General features: G+C 36.1%; 1 protein-coding gene across 2 annotated transcripts in view; it reads left to right on the top strand.

The window, feature by feature from the left end:
- The window catches only part of KHDRBS2 (KH RNA binding domain containing, signal transduction associated 2), a 540,650-nt gene that overhangs the window by 507,539 nt on the left and 18,033 nt on the right, over positions 1 to 15,078 (top strand). For both annotated transcript variants that reach the window (XM_003789670.1, XM_023513145.1), the window contains one exon: positions 14,191 to 14,249. In XM_003789670.1, coding sequence (XP_003789718.1) covers positions 14,191 to 14,249 — 59 coding nt within the window. The remainder of the gene's footprint in view (positions 1 to 14,190; positions 14,250 to 15,078) is intronic.

The raw sequence follows: 15,078 nt of genomic DNA, 5'->3' as shown, positions 1-15,078 counted from the left end.
TCATAGATTCTGATTCCAACCAGTTTTTCTTCCTTTGTTCAGGAGCCTCTGACCAGGGTTGCTACCAGTCAGCCATCTTCCTTATTTTTTATTTTTTGAGAGAGTCTCACTCAGTCACCTTGGGGTTGAGTGTCATGGCATCATAGCTCAGAGTAACCTCAAACTCTGAGGCTCCAGTGATCCTCTTGCCTCAGCCTCTCAAGTAGCTAGGACTATAGGTGCCCACCCACCATGACACCCAGCTATTTTTAGACAGGATCTCACTCTTGCTCAGGCTGCTTTCAGACTCCTGAGCTCAAGTGATCCACCTGCCTTGGCCTCCACAGAGTGCTAGGATTACAGGCCTGAGCCACTCAGCTAATTTTTACATTTTTGAATTAAACTTTTCAAGAGAGCTTCATTTCTTTAAAATCTGTATAATTTCTATACTTGAAATGTCTAAAAAAACATTACACAGAGAGTTTAAGGGTTTGGTCTAGTTTATTTGTATGCCAAATACAAATACTCTTTATTTACTAAAAGAGTAAATATAATGATAGGGAATTCTCAACATAGCAAATGATTGTACATATGAAAACAAATTTCTAATATCAGAAAGATTAACTTGTATGTTTTAATTCTCTGATTGTCCTGAGAATAAAGGTCAATTTCTAAATGGGAAAAGTCTTTAATGAAAAATGAAATATACAGGGAGGCGCCTGTGGCTCAGTGAGTAGAGTGCTGGCCCTATATATCGAGGGTGGCAGTTTCAAACCTGGCCTGACCAAACTACAACAAAAAAAGAAAAAGAAAGAAAGAAAGAAATATACAAAATATGTACACAGAATAGTAGCTAAATATCTTAAGCTATCCATTTTTATATTTAAATCTCTTATTCATTCCAGTCATATTAGCACCTGTGCTGTGACTTTAGTCTAAAAAGATGAGATCATTTAAGAATTTTAAGCTATGTGTATAGATTTGCTTGTAACTATCAATTACATAGAGTATAGAAAGTCAAACAATTAAGGTTTTGAACTCATCCCAGAAAACGTGCTGCATACCTTATTGCTGAATTTTATTATAGTCTTTGGAAGTATTCCCCTTGGCCTGGTGACCATAGTGATGAAATTCAGCAATGAAGTATGTAGCACTTTTTCTGAGTTGAGTTCACAAATTGAATTGTCTAACCTTGTACATGTTCTTTCCTCTGTTTTGCTTTTATGAGTGGTTATACCATACTTATGCTTTATACTTATCTGTTTTAATGATCCATAATATCTCATTTCTAAACCCTTAGAATTAATCTGCAGCAGCCCAGTAAATATTACATAAATCTGTATTTCTAACTACATATTGTATTAGTATTAATTCTAACCTTTTTATAGTATTATGTTGGGCATCTAGTGGACCCAACCTGGAACAGTGGCCCACAGTGGAGATGGTGCTGAGAAAATCAGAAAACTTATATGAACTTTAGTGCATAAAACTGGAAGCCTGTGAGGGCATACACTGTTTCAGGTGCCTGGTGGCAGCATGAGGACAATGCAGCAGCCTGTCCTGCTTCTCAGAATCTTTTTATTTGGTACATAACAGAGTATACATGCAAGCATGCACAGCAGTCAGTAATTAGCAGTCAAGATAGAGAATGAGAGAGGGGAGATTAGAGCCCCCAGGAAGGTTGAGTAAAGGATAAGCAAGGACGTAGGTAATGGAGCGTCTGAAGTTGCCAGGTAATGGTATATAGTCAGAAGAGAGAGGGGGAAGAGCAAATCTCATCTCCTCAGGCAAACATCTCTGCTTCTGTAGCTTAATCTACTAGTTTATGGCCTCATCTACCTACACTGCTGATTTCCCCCTGCAGGGATAGTCACAGACATTTCCCTGACAGGACAGGGGAATGTCTTACCCTGAGTTGGAAGCTCTTTGAGCAGTTCAGCCTGTCCACCTCCCAAAGTATTAATCATGACAGCGGATTCAGAGACCATCTCTCATGTATACAATTTACTTATCAAAATTTAAACTCGCCTTAAGTCACCCTCAAATAAATAAATGTTTTCCTAAATTACTTTTCATTTAACTAAAATAACTCCCTTTAAAAATTTGGATGAAAATGTACTTTTGTTTACTTAGCAATACTACAACCAATATTGTCAAACAGTCATGCTACTTTGATGTTATTGCGAAGTAATTGAAATTTTTATATTGGAAACTTCTTTATAGAAGTTACAGAGTTTGTGGTCAACGACGTCTTGGGAATAGATCTGATGTTAAAGGTGAGGAATGTGGAGCGAGAGGGATATGAGCTCAAGATAAAGCCATGGGAAAGACTGTACTTGGGAGTGGGCATGAGATGAAACCGAGCCGCCCATCCCCAACCTCCACCTCATCTCCAGCAGCTCCTTTTTCTGGGCACACCGGCTTTCTTGGCATTTCTTCAACACCCTAAGCACACTTCTACCTCAAAGTTCTTATAAAACATAAGATAGTGAACCTTCAGGGGTGCGAATCTTAGATTCAGGAGCTCCTGATGTACTGATCTGAAGTCCTAGTGGACTAGAATAGAAAACTCAAATAACCAACAAGGCATGAGGTCACTAGTAGAGACCTTTTGTAATCACATAATTCGTGGGTAATGTTTTTTGTTTTTTTGTTTTCTCTTTTTGGGTTTCACTCTTCCTGAAGTATTTATAGAGCTATATTAGGTAGTGTTTAACTCCACACAGCTTCCCCCCTTATTTGACCAACAGGAAAGCTAGCGCTACCTGATTATCTAGGACCACCTAAGACTCTTTGCCATTTCTTCTGTGATCAGTCCTGGAGTCACAGAGTTTTAATCACGTCTCTGTTGGCATATAATCCATAGCTAGGGACTAGTACTCTCTGAAAGTTTTGCTACCATGTACTCTGGTACGTTCCTGGCAATTCTCTCTTCTCTCTAAGGGGAAGGAGATGGAGAGTCTTAGTTAATCTATTCTAGGTCAGGTATGGAAAGACTTTAGTTTATTAATGTAGATTCTCTATAGATGTTTTTCCAATGTTTTCTTTTCATTGTTTCATAAAGTCTTCAATTTTAAGTCTTTAATCTATTTTAATTTCTATATGGCAAGAGAGAAGGGTCTAGTCTCATCTGCATATAGATATCTCATTTTCCCAACACCCATTGCTGAAAAGACTGTTCTTTCCTCAATGTATGTTATTTTTACTATTTCTATGAAGCTTACCTTTGGTATTTTGATAGAAATTGCATTGAATCTGTAGATTTCCTTGGATAGTATGAACATTCTGACAACACTGATTCTTCCATGTAATATCTTTTGATTTTTTGTGTGTCCTCTTCAATTTCCTTCATATATATATATATATATATATATATATATGTCTCTGTGTGTTTTATAGTTTTCTCTGTAGAGATCTTTCACATATTTGGTTACGTTTATTCCTAGCCATTTTATTTTACCTATAACCATTGTAAATAAGATTACTATTTTGGTTTCCTTTACAGGCTGGTTTCTGTTGGCATATAGAAATGTCATTGATGTTTGTATGTTGCTTTGTCTCTTGCAACATTCCTGAATGTTCCTATCAAGTTCTAATAACTTTTTGATGGAGTCTTTGTGTTTTACTAATATATAAAGTAATATTACATGCAAACAAGAATAATTTGAATTCTTCCTTCCCATTCAAAAGACCTTTATTCTTTTTTTCTCTTGTCTAATTGCTATGACTAAAACTTCTAGCACTATGCTGAATAAGTGTCAAACGTGGGCATCCTTGTCTTGCTTCAGAACTTCAGGGAAAGGTTTTCAGTTTTCCCAAATTCAGTGTGCTACTATCGAGGGGATATCACTGTTGTTTAAGTCTTTTATCATCTTAAGGTATGTTCCTTCCAAACCCAGTTTTTGAGAATTTTTATTATGAAAGGATCCTGAGTTTTATCAAATATGTTTTTGATGTCTATTGAAATAATCATATGGTTTTTGTCCTTCATTTTGTTAATTATAGTGCATCACATTTGTTGATTTGCAAATGTTGGATAATTCTTACATCTCTGGGATAAATCTCGTTCAATCATAATGAAATCTTTTTAATGTGTTGTTGATTGAGTTTACTCACATTTTGCTGAGAATTTTTTCATCTATGCTCATCACAGATACTAGCCTGTAGTATTCTTTATTTTATTTATTTATTTATTTATTTATTTATTTGGTGGTGTTGGTGGAGGCATTGTGCCTTTCTCTGCTTTTTTCTAGTATCAGGATAATAGTAGTCTCATAGAATAAGTTTAGAAGTATTTCTTCCTCCACCTCCTCCTCTTCCTCCTCTTCCTCCTCTTCTTCCTCCCCCTGCTTCTCCTCAATATTTTGGAATAATTTGAGTAGGATTGACATTAGTTCTCCTTTAAATGTTTGGTGGAATTCAGGAGTAAAGCCTTCAGGTCCTGGGCTTTTCTTTGATGCAAGACATTTTATTACTGCTTTTATCTCATTATTTGCCTTTGGCATGTTCAAGTTTTGAATTTCTTCATTGTTCAATCTTGGTAGGTTGTACATATTTAGGAACTTATCAAGGTTTCCCAGTTTATTGTCATATAGTTGCTCTTAATTGTCCCTACTGATTCATTGAATTTCTGTGTTTTCAGATGTAATGTCTCCATTTTCACCTCTGATTTTATTAATTTGGATCTTCTTTCCTTTTTTTCCCCTTAGTTAATCTGATTAAAGATTTGTCAAAAAAACAGCTTTCCATTTCATTACTCTCTTGTATTTTTTTAGCTTCAGTTTCATCTATTTCTTCTTGAATCTGCATTATTTCTTTTCTTCCACTAATTTAAGATTGGTTTGCTCTTCCATAGCTAATTTTTTATAACATATAATCAGATTGTTTTATTTAGAGTTTTTCTACTTTTCTTATGTAAGCATTTATTACTGTAAATTTTACTCTTAAAATTAGTACTGCTAATCTTATATCCTTAGATTCTGGTATTATGTGTTTACTTTTTCAATTGTTCCCAGAACTTTTACAGTTTCCTTCCTAATTTCTTTATTGACCTAATGGTCATTCAGGAGTATATTGTTTAATTTACATGTGTTTTCAAAAGTTTCTCTTGTTATTGATTTCTAGTTTTATTCCATTGTGGTCAAAAAAGATACTTGATATGATTTAAATATTTCTTAATTTTTTGAGATTTGTTTTGTGCCCTAACATATTGTCCATTCTTGACACTATTTCATAAGCTGAAGAGAAGAATGTGCATTCTTCATCTGTTGAAGGAAAGATTCTATAAATATCTACTAGGCTTATTTGACTTTTGATCTGAATAATCTATCAAATGCTGAAAATGGGGGATTGAAGTCCATAGCTATTTTTGTATCAGATTGTGTCTCCCTTTTTTAGCTCTAATATTTGCTTTCTACATCTGGGTGCTCCAGTGTGTTGGGTGTATGTATTTTTACAATTATTGTATATTATTGCTGAATTGATGCTGTCATCATTTTGTGATGACCTTCTTTGCCTCTTTTTGTAGTTTTTATCTTGAAAACCATTTTATGTGATACAAGTATAGTTATTCCTGCTACTTTTTGGTTGCTATTTGCATGGAATTCTTTTACTCATGCCTTTATTTTTAACCCATGTGTATCTTTATAGGTGAAGTGAGTTTCTTGTAGGCAGCATATAGTTGTACCCTGCTTTTTAAAAATTCATACTGCCACCCTATGTCTTCTGACTACAGAATTTACTTCATTTAAATTAAATGTTATAGATAATATAAAATGTATGAATGGGGACCCAAAAGTTCAAAAAGTAGAGGGGATAGAGTTAAAATGTAAAGTTTTTTGGTTTTCCTTTTGCTTGCTTATTGTGTTTCTTTTTTTTTTTTTGCAATTAGAGTTAAGTTGTCATCAGACTTAATAATTAGATGTGTTATGTTATTTGCAAGCCTTGTAGTAACCATAAAAGAAAAACCTGTAACAGATACACAAAAAATAAAAAGCAAGAATTAAAACACAGTACCAGAGAAAATCACTTTTACACAAAGAAAAATGAGGGAAAAAAGAAATAAAGGATGAAAGGGAAAAACAAACTAAAATAACAAAATGACAGCAATAAGTCCTTATATATCAATTATAACATTTCTTACCTAAAGCAAGACAGCTGACTCTTACTAAAGTTAAGTCATAGAAGAGTCAAGAAAAGCAGTAAATAAAATTGAGGTGCTTATTTCAAATAGAACTAAGATCTCAGTGGAATAAGATAGCATGAGGTGCTTCAAATGGAAAGGGGAATGAAAAGAAAAAGGACGTAGGGAGGGCTGGGTAGTAATCAATGCAATTAATTGTTAGATGATGTTTGCAGGTTAGAAGATAGCTGTTTAGAGTTGGAATGAACATAAAAACTCACCTATTCCAAGACTTCACTCACTTGGCCAATATTTCTTAAGCATTGACTGCGTGTCAGGCACTGGATTACTCCTTGGAAATACAAAGATAATTCAAATAGCCCTGACCTCAGGGAAATCATATTTTATTAGGGAAGACAGACAAGTAAATAATAGTTCATATAATGATGGAATTGCAACCATGACAACACTACAAATGGATGGTATATAGCATTGGAGGGTTATCTGAGATTTACTTCCTGCAGGTGGAAATGATTGAGATGGGGAGAGAGGTTATTGAGAACAATGTGACTTTGAGGCAAGCCCTTGTTCTTGATGGTTCCTGAGATTTACTGGAGAAAGAGGAGGAGGATAAGTAAATATGTAAGGGAGAGCTCACAATTCATTTGATCTTCCTAATCACAATTAAGATCAAATGAATTGTGAGTTCATGAAATGAAAGTTAGTGTGATTGTAAGATCACACTAACTTTAAGTAAATTATTTACCATCTTTTCATGTGGTATTACAAAAATAAAGTTGAGAGTGGTTATTTTGAATATGTATAATGCATAGATACATTGCAAGTTGTCTATATGGACTCTATCATTAGATACACCAGGATTCATATCCCAGCTTTACCTCACTGTACTTGGGCTAATATCATTTACTCAAAAATTGTTGTGATGATGAAATAAGGCAAGGTACATAAAGCACTTAAAAGTACTTGGGGTGTACTAAATGCTTGAGAAGCATTAAATATATTTAGTTTATGGTTGTTATTATTAGCTCTTGGAAGAGAGGAAAAGGAGAAGAATTTGAAAGGGACAAATGATTTAGTTAAGCCCCCTTCTCATTTTAAAATTTTCAGTTCTAAAAATTAGGTGGTAGAAGTGGTAAGGGGGTGGAAAAGGAGACTGAAATCAATCAGGAAATAGCATTTATTAGATGTAGTTTCTTTCATTGCAGATATTGTTCAAATATTAGCAAAAATAAAGTTAAGCAAACCCTGCTTCTTAATAATCCATGCATTTGAGTTTGGCCTCCAAAATATTAGGCTCAAATTATGTACTATTCTCAATACTCACCAAATCTTTCAAAATTTTCTTCTAAATTGCTGATTGAAGTTAGCCCAGGATTATCCTCTCTTGTCTTTTTAATTGACTTTAAATCTCTGCAAAGTTGTAAAAAGTATGTATTTAGTAGTGAAATTGCAGATCCTGACTGTAGTATCTAATGACATGGAATAAGTATGAGTTATGTTCACAAATAATTTATATTAATATGTAAAATAAAATATTAAAATAAATTTTAAAAACATAACATTGTCTAGAAAAGGTAGGGTATGGTATTGAGTTTCTTCATTTAATTATTTCAGAAAACTACTATTCCCTCTAAATTTGTTTCATTTATCATATTATGTAATCATGTTGGAATAAAAGTTGACAAATGAATTTTCTATAAACAAAACAGGGTTATTTAATTTTCAATTCACTATTATGCCATCTTATAGTTCAGAAAATATAGTGATCAAGTTCTAAACATACAGTTACAATTATGGAGCTGTTAATTAAAATTATGATAATTATCAGTGATTTGGAAGTTAATTACTCTGGTAGTTAAGGCAGATGTAATTTTCCTAGCAACTGACACATATATAAAATCAAGATATATATGTTAGCTGCATTGAATTAAATAATATCTAATTATTAGTAAAATTTGCACAATATTTTGGCTTTTTGGCTTCAAGACTTTAGGCACTAAAAAAACTGAAATAAAATTATTAAAAAATAAGCAGAATGAATAGAGAAGGCATGAACAATATCAGATTAATTTATTAAACCCTTAATCTGAATTTTATTTATATCAGAAAGGAAATGAGTGATTCCTTTACTGTTCCCATTGATGTCAATATAACTGACATCCCTTCTGAGGCACACACAAAGTTCCATAGAAATAGTTACAGCAAAATGTAAGATATTCATGTTCAAATACATTGTCACCCTTTATTTCTTTTTATTCATTTATTTATTCATTCAACAAATCCTTACTGAATGCCTGTTAATCTTCAAGGGACTGCTTTAATTGCCTATCATATTATTTAGGGTATGGTCAAAGCTTCAACAATAAGGATGCCCCACATTTCAGTGGCTCAAATAAGAGAAATATTTATCTCTCATACATAACAAACTAGGTCAGGTAGATCACCTCTGCTCCACAGGACCATTCAGAAATCCGGACTAGTGGGATGTCATCATTAGTACGAGTGTTCCAAAGTGGCTCTATCTATTGTTATTTCCAGCCAGTTGCATTAAAATTGAAAGAAGGTAGAGGAGAGGAATTTGATTTTAAGCAAATCAAAAAAAAATTCTCCTATCACTCTGCACAGGAACACACTCAAATGTAAAGAAGACTAGGAAATGTAGTCTTGAGTTGGTCAGTTTCTTGTGGCAAAAGGGACAAATGGGTTTCAGAGGGGAACGACTAGAATTCTTTCTCATATAGCTCAACCCTCCAGTCATCCCAGTATGAGTGAATGTCCTTCCTTCTATTAGAAAATGAACAAAGTACTCTACTTTCTACTGGAGAAAACCCAGGTTTAATTTTAATTACTGCAACCAGTTCAAAATCTGGAATCTCTGGGAAATAGGAAGTCCTCTGTTTTAGGTCCTAAGGTAGTTCTCTGAAGTCTGACAATCTGTAAACAAGAAACATTATCTGTCCCACTCTCAACCCCCTTCCCCATATGAAACACCCACTATAAAGTAGTCAAAAAGGGACAGAACAACTGTGGTAGAAGCTGCCATTAGGAAAACAGAGAGTGGGAAACCTTAAGACTCAGCGAGGACACCAGCTACAAAATCCTGCCAGGCTCAGAGATCGAAAGACACTTGGCAGTAGCAGCGATACAAGTTTCTTGATGAGTGCTTCTGGCAGCCTGGGTTCTCTTTTCTGGGAGTTATGCCAGATTTCCTAGAAGGTTCTTCCTTATCCTAACATAGAAATGGATTTATGCAGGGTCACATCTGAATTGGGTATAGAACTCTTGAGGACCTCATATTTTTTGCACCATGCTTCCTGCTGATGCATATTTGGAGGGCTCTAAGATTGTTCTAGGGACCATTTATGGTAGCAAAGACTAAGGGGAAGATGCAAGAACATCGTTGAACAATACTCATTATCTCTTGCTGTTGGAATACAGAAGCTGTTGATTTCTCCCACCCTCTTAAGCCCCCAATTTTTGAACCCTCTATCAATTTAAAACATAAAATTAACACATAAATCAGAGCTTTTCTTAGCAAAGTTCTATTCTTCTTGGAAAAAAAATAGCCCATTCTTATTTGAAGTCTTATATTTTGTAAACCTAGAGGTGGCAGGGATCATCAACAGCTGGGCTTTGTGCAACATGTTGCCCTAGTACTAAAGGATATACAGGCCTATAACCTGCTTTCCAAGTCATCACTGGTAGCAAAGAGGCATAACACGGCCATCAGCTTTCTACCCTACAGTATCTTTTCTTTGCAGCCTTCACCCTCCCACTAAGCTGAGTCCTCATAGTTTGAGGTTTGAATAGCAGTTCCACACTTCTGCATAGTGATTTTTATGTTCAACTAAACTATTGTAATGGAGACATTCAAAATGCAGTGATGCAAACAATATAAAAAATTATTTTTCTCTTAACCATCAGCTCCATGTGATCATTTAGAGGTGGAGGTTTCTCCCATGTTGAGACCCGTGACTTCCTAAGGCACTGAATTTATTTGCACAGAAGAGTCTAGATCATCACTTTGAGTGCATTTTATCAATTGAGAACAAGGTAAAGACACACAAATCCAAGATGAGGAGCTTCTTCTTAAACTGTTAATGATCTTGGCTGCCGTCCTCACCTCTACACACATCTCACGTTCCCTAACGCAGCCATAAGGCCACATCTCCCCGAAAGGGGGGCTTAGAAGCGTACTCACTTCATATGCAGCCATTTGTCCAAGGAAACATTTTTCAGTAGAAGAATTTAGAAGTTATATTCTAGGAAGCAAAGGCAGGCTCCACTATGATTAATATTCTTCATTTTTATTAACTTATCCATGATTTCATAATTCTTTCATGTTCCACTTTCTCTGTTTCAGAGTTCTGAAAGTTAAAATTCCCTCTGGTGTGTCTGTATCATTGGGGATCGTAACTGCGGCTTCTTTGTCATACCCAGCCTCAGTACTGTTCTTCTTCCCTCCCTTACGTTCATCAACTAAAATTAAAAGTGAGCAATGTAGTAAAGCCACTAGATAGAGTTTGGTGCGACTGGCTTCACACAGCACACTTTGGGAAATAGACTCAGAGGCTTCCTCTCAGAAAGGGTGTTATTGATTTGACAAAGGCAGGGAGAAGCTTCTGTCAATGCCCGTGCTTCCTCTGTGTCCTCTGTCCCCATGAATGTCACTGCTGCTTGTTAAATCATTTTCTCATGACTGCCTCTTCTGGATCATGTAAGGAATCAATGTAACCACTTTCAGGGATTTGTTATACCTATGCGAGGATGCAGAATTGGGCTGCATCATTTCTGTTAAGATGAGTACGTGAGAGAGAAGAGATAAACTTCCAGCTACCAGCCAATGGCATTAACTTTCTACACTCTCAAGTCCTTGGAAGAATGGAGAAGACCACGTTCTCATACAGTTTTCCTAGACAGTTTGTATGTAAATATCCTGGGCAATGAGGGTTGAGCTGGGCAATACTTTTTTCAGTTTTTTTACACTTAATTTGAAGTTAGTGTACTATAAATGGCCTCCCGTGAAGGTCAAGATGAGTAACCTTTCCTCTGTCTCTTTTCATCTATAGTATATATTAATATATATTTACTTTTGTTCTCTTTTTGTGCTTCTCTTTCTTGACTGACAAAAAAGAGATCAAGTACTTAATATAATAGGACCTATTTTCATGAGGGATAATGACAACCATTCCCTTCAATCTAACCCTTTGACATCTCTCCCCTATCTTTAGACCTTATACAATTTTGGTTTTGGTGTTAAGCCATTTTCTTGCCATAATTTATATACTTAAATGAAATTAAGTATAGTATTAGTAATTAAGTATTAGTAATCTTGAGATAATTTATAAATTAAAGCTCAGATGGAGGACAATGATCAATATCTAACTTTAAACCAATAAGTGTATTTGAGAGAAAATATAATGTATTGTAATTGTTTATAGATACCTCAGTAAGATCAAAATATATTAATTCATTATCCAAATACTAACTTAAAATAATTTTTGCTTTTTGTGTAGTATTTTAAAAATGAGTAGTTGGTTGTATAGAGTTCCTCATTTAAATGGTATCTAACTTTCCTGTGAACAGTTTATTCTTTTGTTTCATACATATTTATTGGGCAGCTATGATATGCCAAAGAGTGTTCTAGAAATCTTGAATGTTGAGAGTAAATGAATAAAAAAAGAGACCAAGTTCCTCTACCAAGAAGCTTATATTCTATAAGTGGGAAACAGCCAATAAGTAAACAAACAGATGTGTGTTTGTGTGTTTGCGGATACGATGTATCCAGCCGTGATTAGTATATGCTGAGATAAACAAAGCCAGGTACAGATGGGCAAGGATTGATTAAAGAAAACTTTCATAAATGACATTTGAGCTCTAACATCATGAGAAAAGGAAAAGTCGGACATTTACAAAGAGCACATTCCAGGCCGGGGAAATAGCAAATGAAAAGACCCTAAGTCAGTAATGGGCTTGTTATTTTCAAGAAACAGCTGGGCTGCCAGTGAATCCACAGCACAGTAGGCAAGGAGAACGTGGTAGAGGGTGAGCGCTGAGAAATGCTGGAGTGGCAAATTATGGAGGCAAAGTAAGAATGTTTTATTTTTCCCCTTAAAGGTTATGAAGAGCTTTTGCTGGATTTTGAGTAGAGAACTCCTGTGATCTAAGTTACTTCTATGAAAATGCCTTTGACTGCTCTGCGTGTAACAGACACAGACCTAGCAGGGCACAGACCAGTGGGAAGGATATTGCATTTGTTTAACTGAGAGATGGTGATGACTTTACCCAGAGTCACAGCTGTGGAAATGTTTGGACATGTTGAGATTCTGGGTGCATTTTGTGAGAAGTGGAAGAATTTATAGTTGTATTGCACATGACGTGTGCGAGAAATGAAAGAACTGCACTTTTTTGGCATGAGTGGTAATAATCAGGGTGTTGTCTCTGATAAAGATGGGAAGAAGGCAAAAGGAGCAGGACAGAGTTGGACAGAAAATTAACATGTCTGTGTTTCTATATGCTGTTTGACATCTAAGCAGAAGCGTGCACTAGACAGTTGGATACATGAGACCAGGGTCGCCGGGAGGTGCCCGTGCTGGGGACACAATTTGGAAGTCATCAGAGTAGAGGTGGTATTAAAGCCATGGTGTCAGGAGAGATTGCCTAGGGAGTATGAACAGAAAAGAGAGAAATTTTAATAACTGAGTCCCAGTGGTCTCCAGGAGTCAGTGGTCGGGAAAGTGAGAAGTCACTAGAAGGGAGGAACGAGGTGAATTCAGAGACGCCTGAGAGGAGATCGCAGAGCAAGCTCATTATTTGAAGGAGCAGGAAATGATCAACTGTGTTAAATGGGGCTAATGTAGAATAGGACTAAGTCTTGACCACAGGATTTGGAAAATACCAAGATCTTGATCAGAGCCGTTCAGTGGAGCAGGGGGACAACAGCATGAACAATCTTCAAAGGCATGTGCAGGAGGCAGTGAGATGAGTGAGCAGAGGCACCTCTTTTCAAGAAAGTTCACTATAAAGGGACAAGGAAAAGGACAGTCGCTAGGAGGCATGTAGGTGAGAGAGGGCGTTTTATTTCTTTTTATTATTATTATTTTTTTAAGACAGAGTCTCACTATGTTGCCCCCGGTAGAGTGCCTCAGTGTCACAGGTCACAGCACCCTCAAACTCTTGGGCTTAAGCAATTCTCTTGCCTCAGCCTCCCAAGTAGCTGCGACTACAGGTGCCTGCCACAACACCTGGCTATTTTTGTTGTTGTTGTTGTTGTTGCAGTCCTCATTGTTGTTTAGCTGGCCCAGGCCGGGTTCGAACCCACCAGCCTTGGTGTATATGGCTAGCACCTACTCACTGCGCTATGGACACCGAGCCAGGAGGGCATTTTAAAGATAAGAGATATATAAGACATTTGGATGCTAGGAGGAATGATACCTTAAAGGGGGAAACTGAGGCTGCAAGATAAAGTGAGGACCATTTTAAGGGTGGGGAGACAGTAAGTATCCTTTGAGTAAGAAATGGAGGCAGAAGACTTTTTTACAGTTATTGAAATATCCTAGCATCTAGCAAAATATTGGGTGTAAATAAATAGCTCACACATTTGGAATGTGAGCAGACATGATGTAGAAGGGACAGAGGAAACTGTAAATATAGTTTTAGTGTTTGACAGTGGAGATATTGATGCACATTTCTGAAGACAACAGCATTAAAAGCCGTATATGAGTGCCCAGATTGTCATCTTATATAGAACTTTCTTCTTGGAAATAGGACTTTTATAACTCGCTTCTTGACAGATTTTGAAGTATTATACTTGTGTTTTAGGGGGAATTTGATTTATTAAATTGGAGGATAGAGGTAAAGATGTACCGAGATGGCATGAAGAAAATCACAGCACTCCTTGTCAATAATCTGTACTTTTCTTACTGAAGATTTCCTTAGGATTGTGTTTTATGCCTAGCAGTTCCTGGGGTATTACCTTAACACACATTTTGCTTTCACATTCCACATGCGTTTCTGGGTTGCTTCCTCCTGATTGCAGTAACATTGATTGCTGTCTAAATCTGTTGCAGTGTGCCTGAGTACTATGACTACGGTCATGGAGTAAGTGAGGATGCCTATGACAGCTACGGTAAGACCTTTTCTTTACTAACACTGTGAAATCGGAACATCCCTCAGTCACTGACAACTCAGAAATTATCTCTCTCTTTGTCCCCCCCAGTTTTTACAGAAGTCCAGGCTAAGTTGATTTATGTAATTCCAGGGCGAGATTTGACTTATAGAAGCAGTACCAGAAAATTAAACAGATCAATGTTGATCCAAAGTTCAAAAGTAATTAATCACTATCATAGATCGTTTTCAACAGCAACAGGGAGCAATTTCAATAGTGTCTTACATGAGTCACTGTGTCCACTGTCTGAGTCATTGATTTGGATTTGACCACAATATTGTGTTTGTTCCCAAGCACCATCACAATAGTATACACGTAAAGTCCTGCATTTAAAAACTCTGAAAGGCAGAAGTTGTTATTATAAAATAGTTTTCAAAGTTATTTTTCTAGCACGCATAGCCAAATAATGATTGATTCATAAGAACTGATCATCAATTAACATGTCAGTCTATGAAGTTAATTAATTTCAAAAATATATTCTTTAATTAAAATATCACTTAAAATTAATCATAATTATATTCATTAAACATTTATTGACTGCCTAAATTATATCATTATAGTCAATATAGTATATCATTTTTGAGGGGTAGTTTGTCTTTTTTTAAACATATTTATGTAGTTCTGGCTCAGCGCCTGTGGCTCAAGTGGCTGAGGCGCCAGCCACATACACCTAAGGTGGTGGGTTCAAATCCAGCCTGGGCCTGCCAAACAACAATGACGGCTACAACCAAAAACTAGCCAGGTGTTGTGGCGGGCGCCTGTGGTCCCAGCTACTTGGGAGGCTGAGGCA

This window comes from Otolemur garnettii, unplaced genomic scaffold (genome assembly GCF_000181295.1).
Source record: "Otolemur garnettii isolate 467f Iridium unplaced genomic scaffold, OtoGar3 scaffold00035, whole genome shotgun sequence".
Classification (NCBI taxonomy): Eukaryota; Metazoa; Chordata; class Mammalia; order Primates; family Galagidae; genus Otolemur; species Otolemur garnettii.
This window is presented reverse-complemented; position numbering and strand designations above follow the sequence as displayed.